Source organism: Colobus angolensis, unplaced genomic scaffold (genome assembly GCF_000951035.1).
Source record: "Colobus angolensis palliatus isolate OR3802 unplaced genomic scaffold, Cang.pa_1.0 Scaffold3, whole genome shotgun sequence".
NCBI lineage: Eukaryota > Metazoa > Chordata > Mammalia > Primates > Cercopithecidae > Colobus > Colobus angolensis.
In genome coordinates, this window is record NW_012116265.1 from 3,250,669 (window position 1) to 3,269,746 (window position 19,078).

At 41.9% G+C, this 19,078-nt stretch overlaps 1 protein-coding gene across 3 annotated transcripts in view; it reads left to right on the forward strand.

Moving 5' to 3' along the window:
• The first annotated feature begins 720 nt into the window (after window positions 1-720).
• The window catches only part of NRDE2 (NRDE-2, necessary for RNA interference, domain containing), a 54,497-nt gene continuing 36,139 nt past the window's right edge, over window positions 721-19,078 (forward strand). For 2 of the 3 annotated variants that reach the window (XM_011949423.1, XM_011949424.1), the window contains exons 1-3: window positions 721-1,014; window positions 14,391-14,499; window positions 15,702-15,935. In XM_011949423.1, coding sequence (XP_011804813.1) covers window positions 951-1,014; window positions 14,391-14,499; window positions 15,702-15,935 — 407 coding nt within the window. In that variant the 5' untranslated portion in view covers window positions 721-950. The remainder of the gene's footprint in view (window positions 1,015-14,390; window positions 14,500-15,701; window positions 15,936-19,078) is intronic. The other variant, XM_011949425.1, reaches the window with a different exon arrangement.

Consider the following 19,078-nt stretch of genomic DNA (forward strand, 5'->3'; position numbering starts at 1 on the left):
AAAGGTCTTTTTACAGTTTGTCCAATTAGAATCATAATGAGGTGAGGCCATAAATACATTGCATTTGCTTGATGTGTCTGTAAGATCTTCGTATCTATTACAATCTCCTGCGCTCTTAAAGCCATTGATACGTGAAGGAAGCACGGTTGTTTTCTATAATTTCCCACATTCTAAATTTGGCTAATTGTTTCTTGGTGGTACAGTCTTCTAAGTTGTTCCTTTATTCTTTATATTTCTGGTAGCAGGTGTGATTAGATTTTCGGTGGGGGGAATCAGGGTCAAGAATGTTTCATAGACAGGTATTTTCTAACTATCAAAGACCCTTGAACTTGATGGGACTTTCCATTTTTCCTTGTTGTGGGGTATTTAATATCATAACCTGATTGAAGTTTGGATATCTCACATGACTTTGAGCCGAACTTGCAATCATAATTCACATAATAGCTAACACATATTAAGTGCTTTTCATGGGCCGGACTCAATGCTAGGCCCTTTATAAATATGTTCATTTAATCTTCTCAACATTTTGCAGATAAGGAAACTAATGCTTAGAGCGTTTAAGTTGACCCGGTTAGCAAGGATGGTGTGAATTTAGGGGTCGAATTGGAATCCCAATTTCCTTAGCCCCTTTCCGCCGTGAACAATTCCCTCCCCCGGTTTTCGCAGTTCCGGTTCTCACAGGGTCCCAACCACTAGGAACCCGTCACTTCTCGCCCCGCCCCCCTTGGCCCCGCCCTACCCTGATTTGCCCTGCCTCGCCCTGCGCCGCGCCCCCGTCCCTTGGCCACCCTCCCCTCTGGGCCCCGCCCCTCCCGCTTCGGGGTCAAGCCCCAGAGAGCGCCGTGAAAACCACATTTCCCAGAGTGTACCGCGACGGCAGGGGTCCTCAGACCGGCGCTCGCTCGCCGACGCCATCTCTGTAGAGAGGAACTGCGGTACGGCCTGTGGTCATGGCGCTGTTCCCGGCCTTCGCGGGGATTAGTGAGGCTCCCGATAGCGGGAGCTCCAGGAAAGGTAAGCACACAAACGAGCCGAAGAAGGCACTTGGGGGGCTTAAGAGGCCGTTTTTCGGGCCCAGATCTAGCCTTTTGCCTTGGATTTTTGTATCCCAGAGATCTCCGCGGCGCTGAAAAGCCTTCTGGGAAAGGCTCAAGCCCTCCTCCGAGGTCTGGGGCCCAAAGGCCTGTTCTGGGCCGAGGTTGTAGAGTTATGGAGGGGTGGAGAGAGATCAGCAGATGCCCTGGAGCTGGGACTTCTCTACGATGTTGTTAGGTCCTGTTCTTTTTTCGAGCCTCAGTTACTTCATCTTTAAATTGGGAATAGTGATACTCGACATCTCAAGGAAACCCTTGATGCAAATGCAGAATGTTTTTATTATGTATTCCTTCCTTTCCTGTTATACTTATTTGTGAAATGCTTATTAGGTTGATATTACTTAGCAGCCTAGAGCTAGGGGATTAGTATCCAGAATCTAATCAGTTTCTCTCTGGACGGGCCCAGCACCCAGTGAAAAGAACTAACTTTTATTCTTGAGGGCCTACTGTATATCAGGTTATGGCTTTACACATTTTACTTAAGTCCCAGACATTTCCAGCAGAGCTGCATTGTTCAAAATTGGGGTACATAGTTCATTTAAGAAGTAATTAATCCTGGCCAGGAGCAGTGGCCCACACCTGTAGGTGGAAGGATAGTTTGAGCCCAGGAGTTCATGACCGTCATGGTCAACATAGCGAGATTCCTGTCTCTTAAAAAAAAGCCGGGCATGGTGGTACACACCTGTAGTACCAGCTGCTCAGGAATTCGAGGCAAGAGGATTGCTTGAGCCCAGAAGTTTGAGGCTGCAGTGAGCCATGATCTTGCCACTGCATCCTTGTCTCTTAAAAAAAAAAAAAAAAAGTAATTCTAAATTATGTGTCATACGTGACAGAGCCCAATTGAGTCTTACACGTCTGTTACTTCCTCTCATATAGTTCCTACACTTTTTGTAACCTTTCTCCTAAATTTTTTTTTTTTTTTTGATATAGGGTTTCACTCTGTTGCCCAGGCTGGAGTGCAGTGGCGCTGTCATAACTCACTGCCGCCTCAGACTCCTGGGCTCAGCTTCCTGCCTCAGCCTCATGAATAGTTGGAACTACAGGTGTGCACCACCAGGCTTGGTTAATTGTTTTTAATATAGTAGAGACGAGGTCTCACTGTGTTGACGAGGCTGGTCTCGAACTCGTGAACTCGAGCGATCCTCTGCCTTGGTGCTCCCGAAGTGCTAGGATTATAGGCATGAGCCGCTGCGCTCGTCCTGTTTCTCATAATTGTGAGTAATTTCTTGTGTAAAATTGTAGTCTTCCCTTACTAGACTGTAATCTCTCAGGTTGTGCAGTGTTTGTCTGTTCATTGGAGCATAGTTAGCCCCAGCACAGGTCCAAAATATAATAGATGTTCAATAAATATTTTCTAGATGTACAGATAGGTAGTAGTTACTTAATAATTATGTGTTGCACGAAAGCATGAGTGCACCTAAAAAAAGTGTATAGTACAAGATAGGATGTTATAGGTATCATAGGTTAACTACAGGATTAATTACTTCTTTTTATTTATTTATTTATTTCTTTTTTTGAGACCAAGTCTTGCTCTGTCGCCCAAGCTGGAGTGTAGTTGTACGATCTTGGCTCACTGCAGCCTTCACCTCCCAGGTTCAAGTGATTCTCCTGCCTCAGCCTCCTGAATAGCTGGGACTACAGGCACTCGCCACCATGCCCGGCTAATTTTTGTGTTTTTAGTAGAGACGGGGTTTCACCGTTTTGGCCAGGCTGGTCTCGAACTCCTGACTTTAAAGTGATTCACCTGCCACAGCTTCCCAAAGTGCTGGGATTACACTTGTGAGCCACCGCATCCAGCCCAGTAATAATTACTTCTAGTAGAAGGTTCAAAGAAGGCTTTATGTAGGAACTAACTTTTTTTCTTTTACTTTTTTTTTTTTTTTTTGAGGCAGTCTCACTCTGTCACCCAGGCTGGAGTGCAATGGTGCAATCTCAGCTCACTGCAACCTCTGCCTCCCCACTTCAAGTGATTCGTGTGCCTCAGTCTCCTGAGTAGCTTGGATTACAGGCGTGCGCCACAACACCCGGCTAATTTTTTGTATTTTTAGTAGAAATGGGGTTTCACCATGTTGGCCAGGCTGATCTGGAACTCCTGAGCTTTGATGATCTGCCCACCTTGGCCTCCCAAAGTTCTGGGATTACAGATGTGAGCCAATGTGCCCAGCCTACTTCTCTTTTTTTTTTTTCTTTCTTAAGTAGAGACAGGGTCTTCCTATGTTGCCCAGGCTGATCTCAGGCTGCTGGGCTCAAGTGATCCTCCTACCTCAGCCTGCCAAAGTTCTGGGATTACAGGTATGAGCCACTGTGCCTAGCCAGGAGCTAAGTTTTGGATGGATCTTCAGGAGGGTAGGATTTGGACAAATAAAGATGGTGGAAGGGTATACCAGGGCCTTCAAGTCCTGCAGAAGAAAAGCGTGAGAACTGCAAATCATCTAGTTTGTCTGGAGATACAGTGGCATAAAGAGGAACCTTGGGAAATATGGTTGGGCTGGTGGTGATGGAGGGTAGTGATCTTTAATAACAGGTCAAAACTTTATCCTTTTATTTTGAGAGGAGGAAATCGAAGTTTTGCAGAGGAATCTTACTCTTAAATAATATTTATTTGACATCCTCTGGATATCTACGATCAGGAAAATGTGTATAAAAGTATGTTTTATAAAGTATTGTCTTTTGAAAAAATGTAAACACAACATTATCTCCTGTAATGAAAACAAGCCATAATTCTTTTCTGGTCATTTTCACTTACCAGTCAGTGTTCACATTTCACAAGATGTTTCAAAAATGGGATTTTACAGTTGGATTGTTCAAGTCAATTTCCAAAATAAAGCCAACATTGCATTTTGTGGATGTATGCCTTAGGTCTCTTTCAATGTAGGTCAGTTTTTCCCTCTCCTTCATTCCATGTGATCGATTTTTTGAGAAAACCGTGTTATTTGTCCTGTAAACGTTTCCCACCAAATCCTCATAGTGTCACTTAACATGCTTCTGTATCCCAGTATTTCCTATAAACTGGTATTTAGCTCTAGTCAATTAATTATTCAGATTTAATCTTTTTGTTGAAAGTACCTCATTGGGGGAGCAGTGCACTTCTGTGGAATCATATCAGGAGGATGTCCTGTCTGATGTTTTCTGTTTTAGTGATGTGAAGATTGACCAGTGGATTCATGTGTTTGCAACCTGTTTCATCCCATATGAAGCAGCCCGTGAACCTTACAGCCAATGATTTTTGCAGCCATTTATGATTGTTGTTTAGATTCATTATTATTTCATTGTGGTTGCAAAATGGTTATTTTCTAATTGTATCATTCCTCCTGTATTGATTAACATCAATTATTCTATGAAGAACTATTGGGATACCCTGAATACAGTTTGGTTAGGAAGGAAATATAGGATAAATACTTTTTTCTTTTTTTGAGACAGAGTCTAGCTGTTGCCAAGGCTGGAGTGCAGTGGCGAGATCTGGCTGACTGCAACCTCCACCTGTGATTCAAGTGATTCTCCTGCCTCATCTTCCCAAGTAACTGGGACTACAGGCATGTGCCACCACTCCTGGCTAATTTTTGTATTTTTAGTAGAGACAGAGTTTCACCATGTTGGCCAGGCTGGTCTGAAACTCCTGACCTCAAGCGATCCACCTGCCTTGGCCTCCCAAAGTGCGTGAGCCACCTCGCCTGGCCTAGGATAATTACTTGATTCATTCCTTTTGTTAGTTTCAGAATAATGAGTTGGGGTCCCAGTAACTTCTGGAGGTGACCAGTGAGGTATGAAGTCTTTTGTTTTCATTATGAAGTCATGAATTTTTAACATTTATATTTCAATCCATTGCAGCTAGGCTTTTTTTTTTTTTTTTTTTTTTTTTTTTTTTTAAGAGATGAGGCTTCACCCTGTCGCCCAGGTTGGAGTGTAGTGGCGCGATCATAGCTCACTGCAATCTCCAGTTCCTGGGCTCAAGCAGTCCTCCTGTCTCAGCCTCCTGAGTAGCTAGGACTACTAGTGTGCACCACCACACTCAGCTGATTTATTTATTTTTTTAGAGATAGGGTCTTGCTACATTGGCCATCCTGATCTTGAACTCCTGGCCTCAAGCAGTGCTCCCACCACAGCCTCCCAGAATGCTGGGATTACAGGCATGAGCCATCATGCCGGGCCTGACCCAATCATCTTTATTTAATAGCTTTCTTGCTTTCTGTCCAAAGAGATGTCCAGGAATCATCACTTACATTTTCTGTTGTGGCCTGGAGTTGGCCATTTCTCCAGGGAATCCTGGTTTCTTTTAGTGGAAAATGGTGTGGATATATGAAAACCACACACTGGGTTGTTAGGGGTATCATCACCACTGTGTTGTCATTACTTCTAGACTTTTTCAGTGGATGGAACCAGGAAGAGAAATATACATCAGGAATTCATATTAGTATTTCCACTCCAAATGTAAGATTATGAAACTTTTACTTCTTTGATTTAATTTTTAAATTTCTTTATATGTTCAAAATAACCGTGTTAATGTGACTAATACTAACAGTTTCAGATTTTTTTATGGTTCCATTTGTTTTAAGGACGTAGGCCACAGTGGATATGCGGTCAATTTACTGAGTTTGAAAATCACTAGAAACAATTCCCTGTGTGATTTTACCAGCAGTTTGATATATGGTGATATAAATATAAATGTTTTCCATTTTTAGGCATTGTTTTTCTTTTTAATTTGATTTTGCTTTATGATGTTATAAAACACTTAGTCTAACGTTAAAATTGCAAACCAGGTATATTCAGAGAAGAAAAGCCTTCCATCTCTGTTTATCCAACCTGTCACTTTCCTTCCCCTGCAGACTAACATTTTCATTATCCCATGGTATCTTCCCATTTTTTTTCTTCCTTTCTATAAGCAACTACGTTTCACCTCTCTTTCTTAAATGCATACTATTCTGCATTTTACCTTGGATCCTGGAGATCGCTCTACACTCTATAGAGATCTTCCTCATTTCTTTTTACTAGTGCACAGAACTCCATCGTGTGGCTGTCACATGCTTTATGCAACTAGTCCCCTATTAAGGACATTTGGACTCTTTCCAGTCTTTTGCTGTTATAAATAGAAGCAGTGTACTTTTTGCCTTACACTATAAAAATGTTATAAAAATGTAAAATAGTATTAGCAAGAAGTGGGTGCAGAGTTTCAATTAAAAAAAAATGTTAAACTCCTGGACAGGAAAGACAGCCAATACCAAAGTGAGTGAGAGGGATGCTGTTCTCCTCTTTCTGGCTACCATTAAAAGTTAGGCCAAGGGCCAGGCACGGTGGCTTACACCTGAAATCCCAGCACTTTGGAAGGCCAAGGCAGGCAGATCACTTGAGCTTAGGAGTTTGAGACCAGCCTGGGCTCTAATAACAACAACAAAAACTAGCAGGGTGTGGTGGTGTGTTCCTGTGGTCCCAGCTACTCGGGAGGTTGAGGTGGGAGGATTGCTTGAGCCTGGGAATTGGGGTTGCAGTGAGCTGAGATCTCACCACTGCACTCCAGCCTGGGTGACATAGTGAGAGACTCCATCTTAGAAAAAAAACAAAGAGGGCAGGATTTAAGTAGGTATCACATTCAGTAATGAGCCTGGTGGGGCTATGTTTAGTAAAATTCATTCTTTCAACCAACAGGAATAGGAGCATCCATTGTGTCAAGAGCAGCAGAGAGCGCCCAGTATCTGACCCCTTCAGTTCTGGAGCTTTTCTTCCTACCCTCAGATTGTTGACTAGGATTGTGTACCCTAAAACACTGTTGCTTGGGAATCAAATATTTGACAGATTTGGAATGGAAGATGGTGTATTAGTTTATTTAATCTTCGTATTATATGAAGCATATTATCCGTATTTGGGGAAGAAACTAAACACATTATCTTTTTCCCTCAAACCTTTTTCTTCTTGTGCCCACACATCAGAAAATGGCGCTACCATTCACCCAAACCGAAACTTAGACACACACCCATTCAGCTCTTTAGTCCTTCCAAACAACTCTGAAAGTCCTTAGTTTCTCCATAGTCTCACTGCCACTACCTAACTTTTGCCGTCATTGTCCCCTGGATTACTACAACAGCCTCCTAAAATAGCGTCCCCACCGTCAGTCCTACCATTGCTCCCTGAGCCACTCTCCACACTGTAGCAAGAATTTTAAAATCTCTTTATTTAAAAACAACACTATGTGACATTGGCTGGTTTAAATGCCTTACAACTACTAACTTACTGAATTCTCATATCAACTCTGTGAAATTAGTACTCTTCAAATGTACGCACAGAGGGAGCCAATAAGTAACTTCGGAAGGTCCCATGGTTAGTAAGTCACAGAGTCAGGATTTGAACTCAGGCAATTTAGCTTCAAAGTGTTTGCTCTTTTTTTTTTTTTTTTTTTTTTGAGATGGAGTCTCGCTCTGTCGCCCAGGCTGGAGTGTAGTGTGGCATCTCCGCTCACTGCAACCTCTGCCTCTAGGGCTCAAATGATTCTCCTCCCTCAGCCTCCTGAGTAACTGGGATTACAGATGTGTGCCACCACACCTGGCTAATTTTTGTATTTCTACTAGAGATGGGGTTTCACCATGCTGGCCAGGCTAGTCTCGAACTCCTGACCTCAGGTAATCCACCTGCCTCAGCCTCTCAAAATGCTGGGATTGCAGGCACGAGCCACTGCGCCTGGACTAAAATGTGTGCTCTTAAATGCTATTCTTTTTTTTTTTTTTTTTTTTTTTTGAAACCGAAGCCCCCCCCGGCCCCCAGGCTGGAGTGCAGTGGCGCGATCTCGGCTCACTGCAAGCTCCGCCTCCCGGGTTCACGCCATTCTCCTGCCTCAGCCTCCCGAGTAGCTGGGACTACAGGCGCCCGCCGCTACGCCCAGCTAATTTTTTTTTTTGTATTTTTAGTAGAGATGGGGTTTCACTGTGTTAGCCAGGATGGTCTCGATCTCCTGACCTCGTGATCCGCCCACCTCGGCCTCCCAAAGTGCTGGGATTACAGGCGTGAGCCACCGCGCCCAGCCTTAAATGCTATTCTTTGCTGCTGATCTTTCAAACAGTATATCTGGTTTTGTCACTCTCATTCAAAACATGACCATCTACCCATTGCTCTTAGGGTAATGCCAAGCTCTCAAACATGTTTTTTAAGTCCCTACCTCTCCTACTTCATTTTGCCCCCATTTCCCCTCAGTCCCAATGTCCAAGCCACAGTCACTTCTCCTATTTCTCAGTGTCTATTTCCCAGACACTTTCTAGGAGCATATTTCCTTCACTCCTCCTCCTTTAGATCTTAGCTGAGATATTTTCTCAGGCAGTTTTCTCTGATTCAGACCTTGTTTGAATTAGGGAGCGTGCTCTCATTATTCCCTGTTTTCTCTCTCTCTGCCTTTGTCACATTGCATGGAAGTGGCTGCTAGTAGGGTAGCTCCATGAGGGGAGTGCTGGGTTTGTCTTACTCATCGTGCATTCCTAGCACCTAGACCAATACCTGGCTGTCGGTAAAAAATTGCCAGATAAAAAAAAGAGACTCAGAGAAGTTATTTTGTTCAGAGTTGCACAACCAAGAAACAACCAGTTTGAACGTAGGTCCTTCTAACTACAGAACTTGTGTTATAAACCATGCTATAATATTAGAACATTGGGGTTTTGGTCCTTTATATAATACCTTTGGAATTCCTGGGCCTCTTCAAATTGTAGGTTAACTGCCGTGGAAGGGCTGACTTTGCTCAGGTTCTCTGTAATAATCATCTTAAATGCAGTTCTCAGCCATGTTTGCTGGTGCTTTTTGTATAAATATGTTTGTGCTCCCAGATCCTCTGTTAGGCTTATTCATTTTAAAGGAACAAATCTCTTCCGTAATATATACACTACTTTATTTATACAGTTGGCCCTAGAAATGTTTTTTGAATTACCATCTCAGGAGGAGCACTTACCTCTGAGTTCACTCAAACGAACTAGTAATCAGTGCTATTTCGTTATAATAGAAGGGGAATGGATGTAGAACTTGGGTATTTTATCCAATTATAGTTAAAAATCTATTTTAAAGTTCAGATCTTTTCATGGCAATTCCTTCCTCCCTCTATGTGTAATAGAATTAAAGCATTTTTACTAGTGATGGAGAAATAGGGTTACATAACAAATGTTCATAAAAAGTATTTCAGCTGAAATTATTCAGTGGTGATTCATTGTATTATTTTCTGTTAAATTATGCTGAAAATTTATACATGCTACATTTCTACCAGATACCTGCCTATTTTTGTTAGGCAGTAGTTCTAACGTGAGTTTTCTGCCTGATGTTTCCACATTGCTTGGTGTGTATGCATAATAAAATGTATGGCAGAGTGTTAATTTCCAGGCACATTCCAACTCGTAATTTACTAACCTGCAAGCACAAAAGCCTTGTCAGCCAGTGGGATTCTCTTTCTTAAACCGTAGGCATTTGGTGTGCTGCTGGTCTTCTCTGTAAATGTTACATCTTGCTTAGTATTGGCGCAGTTATCTATGTACACATTTTATATCCATCAAGTATGTAAATTACGTGAGGATGTAACTGTTGAAAAGGACTTTGCAATCCGATTAATAAAGTGTCTTTTCATCTCAGATCACTTTCTCCAGAATTCTGTTGAATTAAAATTGAATTTAACAATGCAAGTTTTTATTTGACAGTGAAGATTATAATTATAAGCCCCATGTGAGCAGAACCTTTCTTGTTCCCCACTGTACCCCCAATACCTCGACCTGGGCATCGAGTTGGTGTTCAGTAACTTATGTCATGATTAAATATACATTTACAGTGAAGAAAGGAAGAATTATACTAGTTGTACTTTATACCTAGATAATGGATTTTTTTTGAAGATTTCAAATTTCTTCAGTTTGTTCATTTGATTAGGTGTTGGGGTATAAACATGCAAAGATGTGGTACATATCCTCTTTCATTTTATTTATTCAACAGATATTTATCGAGTTCAGTTGCTCTGTACCAAGGCACTGTGCTAGGAGTTGGGAATACAGTAGAGAATAGTCATGGCCCTGCCTTCATGGGGCCTATAGTTTGGGAAGTGACAAGTAGGAGGAGGGGAGGGAGCTGGAAACTTGGATATAAGAGTTGTAAGCCAGTGGTGTTTCTTTTTCCTTTTGCCACTTACGTAGTATCACAGTAGTCATTACTAATCTGGTCCCTATAAGGATTTGAGTTGTTGACCCTTGGCTTAGAGTATAGTGGGAAGATAATGAGATTACAATGTGAAGATTGCCATAAGAGCGCCATGTACTAACTGCAGGGAGACTTTAGGAGAACAAGCCACCTTAGCTGAGGAAGTGAAGAGAAGCTCCCATGGTGTGGGGTGGAGAGAACTGGATGAAGAGTCACAGATTCAGGTTCAGATGCTTGCCCTTGGCCACAACTGGGACTCCAGCTGTTGGTTTATAAGGGAGGGGGTGGTGTCCAGGCTGTGCTCTGAAGAGCCATCTCAGACCCAGCCCCTCCCTCTGAACTCCCAACTAGAGAGCATCCCTGCCTTCTCTGTTCTTCTTGTTGGACTTCTCTGGAAGATTCTCTTTGAAAAGTGAGTTCCTTGGCTAAGAAAAGTTTGAAAGTTCATGGACTAGAGGACTTCCAAAATCTTTCCAAGCCTACCATACAGTGAGTATTACTTCTGATATTCCCTGCATGTCTACTGCTAATATGCTATCAAAAAATAAAATAAAACACAACTTCTTGTCAGGTGAAAATACCTTTTGCTCCACAGAAGGTTGTTCAATTGTCATGAACGTCACAGAGGATCCATCATGATTCAGGTTCAAAACCCAAGAGCTTTCTTTTCTTTCTTTCTTTTTTTTTTAAATAGAGTTGGAGTCTTCCTTATGTTGCCCAGGCCGGTCTTGAACTCCTGGGCTCAAGTAGTCCTCCCTCCTCAGCTTCCCAAAGTGCTAGTATAATAGATGCACTGGCCAAATTTTCTTCCTTTCTGAATTTTTTTCCCCCACAGTAGTGCCATACAGCAAAGCCTCAATTGCATCCTCAAAAGCGTGGCACAGTGATGGCACGCCTGTAGTCCCAGCTTCTTGGGAGGCTGAAGCAGGAGGATCGCTTGAGCGTAGGAGTTTGAGACCAGCTTGGGCAACACAGCAAGACCCCATCTCTCAAATTTAAAAAGCCTTTCTCGTGTCTTCTGAAGGACTTTCTTTGAAGAGTCTCGCACTGTATGTTGTGATGTCTGTATTTCTTTACATTTTCTTCCAGCTGTCATCACTATCTAGAATATTTATGTAGAAATATACTGGAATTGTTTGAGAGCATCTTTTCCTGAATTCTGTTTGTTGCGTCTTTTTCCACTTTTCGTTTTTCATGATAGAATCTGATTATTGTGGAAATAATTGTGATCTCAGTGAGCAACAGGAACTAGTTTAACATTATCTTTTGCCAGGAATTAGGCCCAAGTGAAGGGAACCAACCTCAGAAGGAAAAAACAGTAGAAGGCTGCATGGGCATTTGTTTAGCATTTACTAGGTATGACCTTACTAATTACTTCACCCCTTTGAGTCTTAGTTTTCTTTTCTATAAAATGGTGACCATAATACCTGCCATAGAGCCTTGTTGTGAGGATTAAAAGATGAAAAGGGGCCGGACGCGGTGGCTCAAGCCTGTAATCCCAGCACTTTGGGAGGCCAAGACGGGCGGATCACAAGGTCAGGAGATCGAGACCATCCTGGCTAACACGGTGAAACCCCGTCTCTACTAAAAAATACAAAAAACTAGCCGGGCGAGGTGGCGGGAGCCTTTAGTCTCAGCTACTTGGGAGGCTGAGGCAGGAGAATGGCGTGAACCCGGGAGGCGGAGCTTGCAGTGAGTTGAGATCTGGCCACTGCACTCCAGCCTGGGCGACAGAGCGAGACTCCATCTCAAAAAAAAAAAAAAACGAAAAAACAAAAAACAAAAAAAGAATTGTAATCCCTATAATCGCCAAGTGTCAAGGGAGGAACCGATGGGAGGTGATTGGATCCTGGAGGCAGTTCGCCCTGTGCTGTTCTTGCAATAGTGAATTCTCATGAGATCTGATGGTTTTATAAGGGGCTCTTCCCCCTTGGTTCTTTACTCTTTTCTCTGCTGCCACCACATCAAGAAGGTCCTTGCTTCCTCTTCGCCTTCCACTATGATTGTGAGTTTCCTGAGGCCTCCCCAGCTATGTGGAACTGCAAGTCAATTAAACCTCTTTCCTTTATGAATTACCCAGTCTTGGGTATTTCTTTATAGCAGTGTGAGAACGGACTAATACAGTTACTGTAAGGAGCTAGTATCCAGAATAAAGAACTTCTTCAGAGAATATCTGTGATTGGCTAATAAACACATGAAAAGATGTTCAGCATCATTAGTCATTAGGGAAATGGAAATCAAAACTACAGCAAGATAACACATCACACCCACTAGGATGACTGTAATAAAAAAGATAATATAACCAAAAAGGATATGGAGAAATTGGAATTCTTGTACATTGTTAATGAGAATCTAAAATGGTACAGCTACTTTGGAAAACAATCTGGCAGTTGCTCAGAATGTTAAACATGAGTTACCGTGTCATCCAGCAGTTCTGCTCCTAGGTGTCCACTCAAGAGAAATGAAAATGTGTCCATATGAAAACTTGTACAGAAATATTCCGAGTAGTAGTATCCATAATAGCTAAAAAGAAGAAATAATCCAAGTGTTCATGAACTAACAGACAGGTGAAATGTGGTAAATCCATAAAATGGGATATTATCTGACAATAACAAGGAATGAGGTAGTGATAGGCACTACAGCATGGATGAACCTTGAAAACTTTGTGGAAAGTTACAGAAGACCACATATATTATATGAGCTCATTTATATTAAATGTCCAAAATAGGCAAATCTAGAGCGATAGAAAGCAGATTAGTGTTTGGCTAGGCGTGAGGTGGGCGGGGCAGGGAAACAGGAGGTGGGTGATAGGGATGGACTGCTAATAGGTCTGAGGTTTTGTTTTGGGATGATGAAAATGTTTTACAGTTCTGGAGATGGCTGCACAACTCTGTAAATATACTAGAAATCTGTCAAATTGTACATGAATAATGGCTGAAACTTATGGTATGTAAATTATATCTCAATAAAACTGTTCAAAAATGCAGTTTCCCTCTTCTTTTGTATCTTCAACCATTTAACGGGTTCTTCCTCTTCAGGATATGAATATTCTCTGGCCTCCCATCCTAAAACAAAACAGGACAAAATACAAATTCCACTGTGGGCTCCCTTGCTGCTGCCATCCCATGTTTTTTTCTTCCCTTCACAGCTAAGGCTCCTAAAAGCTAGAAAGTAAGTAATTTAGAAATAGTTCACTGTAGAAAAGTAAGAAATTATGGATAAGCAGAAAGAAGAAAATCTTTAGACATTTAATATAATCACCTAGAGATAATTACCACAGTATTAACATTTATATAATTTTACATTAAAAGTTGACATCTCGGGTTTTTATTTCCAAAGAAGAGTACTATTATAAGGAAAGGTTTGTTAAGTTAGTGTACTAAGGTAGAACATGGAATATTTTAAAAAATATCTTAATCTTCTGTAATAATATTAAGCATGGTGGGCTTTTATGCATGATTTTGTTTTGTTTTGTTTGAGGTAGAGTCTGACTCCGTCATCCATGCTGGAGTGCAGTAGCGCGATACTGGCTCACTGCAACCTCTGCCTCCTGGGTTCAAGCGATCTCCTGCCTGAGCCTCCCCAGTTGCTGGGTTTACAGGCGTGAGCTACCACACCCGGCTAATTTTTGTATTTTTACTAGAGACGGTTTTTCACCATGTTGGCCAGGCTGGTGTCAAACTGCCAACCTCAGGTGATCTGCCCTCTCAGCTTCCCAAAGTGCTGGGATTAGAGGTGTGAGCCACCACACCCAGTCAATTTGATTTTTTAACTTTTAGGAATTGTCTGAATCAAATTTGAGGTCATAAAAACCTAATGCTTTGTAAATATTCATACTCATTAGACAGTGTGGATGGATGGAATGCATAATGCCTTGTTGCCTTTTAGCCCATACTTACTACATACTTATTGCTTAAGCTGCAGGTTGATATCATGGAAGGATTTTGGTCTTGAATATTTTCGAGTGTTTTAAAGCCATGCCCTGTGAAATAAAAATTTCATGGATTCTGTTCAGCTTCTATAGACTTTGGACTGACTGTTCAAAATTGGCTGACATTGGCTGTGAATTAGGATGTCAGCTGATAAGATGGATAGATCTCCTGCTTTAGAATCATATTGAACTAATTTCATTGATCTTTTCTCCTTTTGCCTGTGCAGAGTTAGACTGGCTGAGCAACCCAAGCTTTTGTGTTGGATCCATAACGTCCCTGAGCAAACAGACTGAAGCAGCTCCAGCCCATGTTTCTGAAGGGTCGCCGCTGACAAGGTAGTTTTTGTTTGACAGATGTGTTTTCGTTTTTGTCAGTTTACTATCTATAGCTTAGCTGAAATGATGCTCCTTAGAAAACTCTAATAAAAGAGCTATGTAAAGCTCTTACTTAAAGTAATGAGGTGATCTTTGACTATTTTCCCTTACCTCTTGTGTTAATTTTTTTTTTCTTTGCTTTGCAGTGGCAAGTACGTGACACAGTTAGTGCCTGTAATTAGGCCAAGAGGGAAATGGCATCATTGTGATTCTCAAGTAACTTTACTAGCCTCATTAGTAACCTTTAGAATATCGTAATTCAGATTTTTTTTTAGTTGCATTTTCAACCCTTTTGTAAAAATAGAGGGAGCTTGTATAAGATAAGACTAAAAATGGCATGAAAACATCAGGGAAAGCAAGATGGCACACATCTCTCCTCAACTGTGAAAGAATTTTGTTTTAGATCATTGAACTGAGAAATAAGTTCTCTCACAAATATACACTAGATGATTTCATTAACAGGGTTAATAGGCTTTGAAACTCCATACTCTAAATGTGTAAGAAGCCTCTGGAAATTGAGACTAGTTGATGTGTGAGAGGAAGCTGGTAGATATTTCAGTAATGAGGAAGAAGAGCTCATTGTCATCTCCGAAAACATGGACCACAATTAAATGTTTTGTTTTGTTTTTTTCTATTAACGACATGCTGACATAATATGTGGCACTGAAAATAAACCTTTTATAATGATTTTTTTTTTTGAAATTTGTTTTTATTTTTTTTTAAATAAAGATGAGGTCTTGCTATGTTGCCCAGGCTTGTCTCAAACTCCCAAGCACCTTCAGCAGTTCTCTTGCCTTGGCATCCCAAAGTGCTAGGATTATAGGAGTGAGTCTCCACACGCAGCCAACCTTTAATAATGTCTTAAAAAATACTATATTTGATAAGTGGTAGGTTACTTTCATTTAAAGATGTATAAGTATGGAAGTATAGGTTTAGAAACTACTAAAATTAGAATTTCTTCACCTATTTTTATTTTAGGTCCAATTCCTGAGTCTTGCTGGTGAGGTATAATCCAGGAAGTTACTGTATAATATATGGGCAAATAGTAAATCTGTGTGAACATGTATAGAGTTCCCTCGTAACTATTCGTTGACTTATTTACATAGTATTATTTTTCCTATATCTTTTTAGAAAGTAATTCTAATGTTGATTTTCCCAAACAGGAGTCTTCTGAAATCAGAGCCTTCAGATGAAAGTGACAGTAACCAAAAGCTCAAACAAATAAGCAGAAAGAAGAAGAAAGAGAAAAAGAAGAAAAGGAAGCATCAGCATCATAAGAAAACAAAGAGGAAGCATGGGCAGTCGAGTAGCAGCAGGTCTGAGACAGACACCGATTCTGAAAAGGACAAACCTTCCAGAGGCGTCGTAGGCAGTAAAAGGGAATCTGAGAAACCGAAGTAGGTTGCTCTTCTCAAGCACCTATGATATTTTAAGTCCTGAGTTTTTCTCCCTTAATTGTTGTCACAAATTAGATACTCGAATAACCATTTAGTCACTCAATCAGAAGAGAGCTCTCTACCATTTTATCAGCTTAAAACAGAGAAGGAAAAAAATTAAGGACACGATTTTATTTGAGAAATGTTATTTAGACATAGTGATGATTGTGTGAGTCTGGTTCAGACAACAAGTCCTTGGGATTTTCAGAAGATGGCAGATGTGCCGCGGCGGGTCTGTGAGTCAGTGCACCTCAGAGATGAGGGATCCCCCTCTGAGAGCCGTGGGTCTCCACGCTCAGGGTAAGGGAAGCATCTTTCTCTGCCTTCATCTATCTTTTCATTCAGTCACTGCTATCAACTCCTGTGTGTATACATGATCACACACCCTTTTAAGATTAACATAGCACTTAAATAATTGTTACATTTGTCCTTTTCCTTTTCTCTTTCATATTTGTTTAAGACCACTATGTCGAAGGTGGTGGAAAACAGCTCGTGACTACAGTATTTCCATTCCTTGGGGGCTTTATTTCTCCCATATTTTACTCTTGATTTCTTTTTTTTTTTTTTTTTTTTTTTTTTTTTGGGCAGGGGGACAGGGTTTCACTTCTGTTTCCCAGGCTGGAGTGCAGTGACGCGATCTTGGCTCACTGCAACCTCTACCTCCCGGGTTCAAGTGATTCTCTTGCCTCAGCCTCCCGAGTAGCTGGGATTACAGGCATCCACCACCACGCCTGGCTAATTTTTTGTATTTTTAGTAGAGACAGGATTTCACCATGTTGGCCAGGCTGGTCTTGAACTCCTCACCTCAGGTGATCCACCCACCTCGGCCTCCCAAAGTGCTGGGATTACAGGCGTGAGCCACTGCGGCCTACTCTGCTTTCTACCTTGAGCATGTTGTTCAATTCATTCTACAGGATGGACACAGCATAGGTGCTCAGTACACCTTTTTCTCTGTGCCTGGTTGAATGTCTTCCTAAGTAGAGGGGTATTTGCCTGTAGTTAGGACAGGTGGTGTATGGTGAAATTACCGAATTATTGCTCATTTAACTTTCTCCTTTTTTTGCTCATATGTTCTAGAAGAGAGAAAACCTAGGTACTTGTCTAGAACAACTCTAAAAAAGAAATAGTACTGTTGAGATTTTTGCAACTCTTCAGGATTTTTTTTTTCCTTTTTTTAGAGTCTCATTCTGTCACTCAGGCTGGAGTGCAGTGGTGTGATCTTGCCTCACCGCAACCTCTGCCTCCCGGGTTCAAGCGATTCTCTTGCATCACCCTCCCAAGTAGCTGGGACTACGGGCACGCACCACCCCACCCAGCTAATTTTTGTATTTTTCGTAGAGATGGGGTTTTACCGTGTTGGCCAGGCTGGTCTCGAATTCCTGGCCTCAAGCAGTCCAGCTGCCTCAGCTTCCCAAAGTGCTGGGATTACAGGCATGAGCCACTGCGCCCGGCCTTCAGGAGTTAGTTACTTCCATTGTGTGCTTAGAAGTCCCATTGATGTCAGCGAGGGCTCTGTGTTGGAGCAAGTCTGGAAACTGGCCCTTAATGTTTCCATTCCAAGAGGCAGTCACTGCAGGCTTACAGGATCCCTCTGATAACAGATCAGTGTTAGAGAGCTCTACCTGTAACCCAAGCTTTTTTTTTTTTTTGAGACAGAGTCTTGCTCTGTCGGCCAGGCTGGAGTGCAGTGGCACGATCTCAACTGACTGCAATCTCCGCCTCCTGGGCTCAAGCAAGTCTCCTGCCTCAGTCTCCCAAGTAGCTAGGATTACAGGCGTGTGCCACCATGCCTGGCTAGTTTTTGTATTTTTAGTAGAGATGGAGTTTCTCCATGTTGACCAGGCTGGTCCCGAACTCCTGACCTCAGGTAATCTGCCTGCCTCTGCCTCCCAAAGTGCTGGGATTACAGCCATGAGCCACAGCACCCAGCCCCCAAGCTTGCTCTTTAGTGGAAAAAATAAAGCAGTTGAGCAAAAAGGTTCTGAATTTGACTGAATTTTTGAGGGTAGGAATCAGGCCTATCTTGCTTACCACTATATTCCCACAGCACTTGGTGCACGGGGCCTGATAGAGAGTAAGCACTGAATTCGTTTTTCTTACATGAATGAATGAATATATTATTGGTATCCTTACTTTTTACTGTGTCTTTAAAGCAAGCTACTTTAATTGTTATGTCTTCCCAAAACTCACCTTTTAGCTGCTTGTCCTTTTTTATAGCTGGGGACAATGAGTTTTAAAGGATTTCCCGAAACCACCCAGGAACTGTCTTTAGAACTTGAAGGATAGTTAATTTCAGTCTATGCTTAATCATGTCAGGGAATCTTTATAGCCTCTTGATAGTTTTATGATCCAGATAGCATGTTTAAGTTTATTGATATTTTATAGACTATCCTTATTAAGATTGTTCTTGTCCTTCTGTTTTACTGTCTTGTTATTAACTTATGTATTCTCTTCCTGAGAAGGTGACCTGAAAGAATTATTTATTTCCACATAGACAAGGACTACAATATTAGTGAGTTGTGAGAGTCTTTCTGTGATGTCAGGAAAGTAGGTTCATGAGGGTAGCAGATCCTATGAGACTCTGTTTCAGGGTGATGACAAATGACTTCCCCAGAGGCCACAGCTACTAACTGACCTTGAGTTTCTGGAATGAGCTTTCCCTCACCTTTAGGTGGAGGCAGCCCTTCCTTGCACATAGCCCGGACTACCACATCCTGCTTCCTTAGCTCAGTACCACCAAGGGGAGAGGAAAGGACCTGTTGACTCCTCAGGGGTGGTCTGCAGCTGGCCTCTCCTTTTTTTCTCCTAGTTGGCTTTCCATTTCTTTCTTGAGTGCATCAATCAGTTTGCAGTAGGCTCTCCATCTTTTCATTGCGTCTTATGGCTTTTGTAGACAGAGAGCCCTCTGCAGTTGTTCTGAAGGGAAATGTATTGAAATCTCCATACATTAACCTGAGGCTCATCATTCAACAACTATTTATTGAGTAGCTAGTGTTCCTGAAATGCCATTCCAGGCCGGGCGCGGTGGCTCAAGCCTGTAATCCCAGCACTTTGGGAGGCCGAGACGGGCGGATCACGAGGTCAGGAGATCAAGACCATCCTGG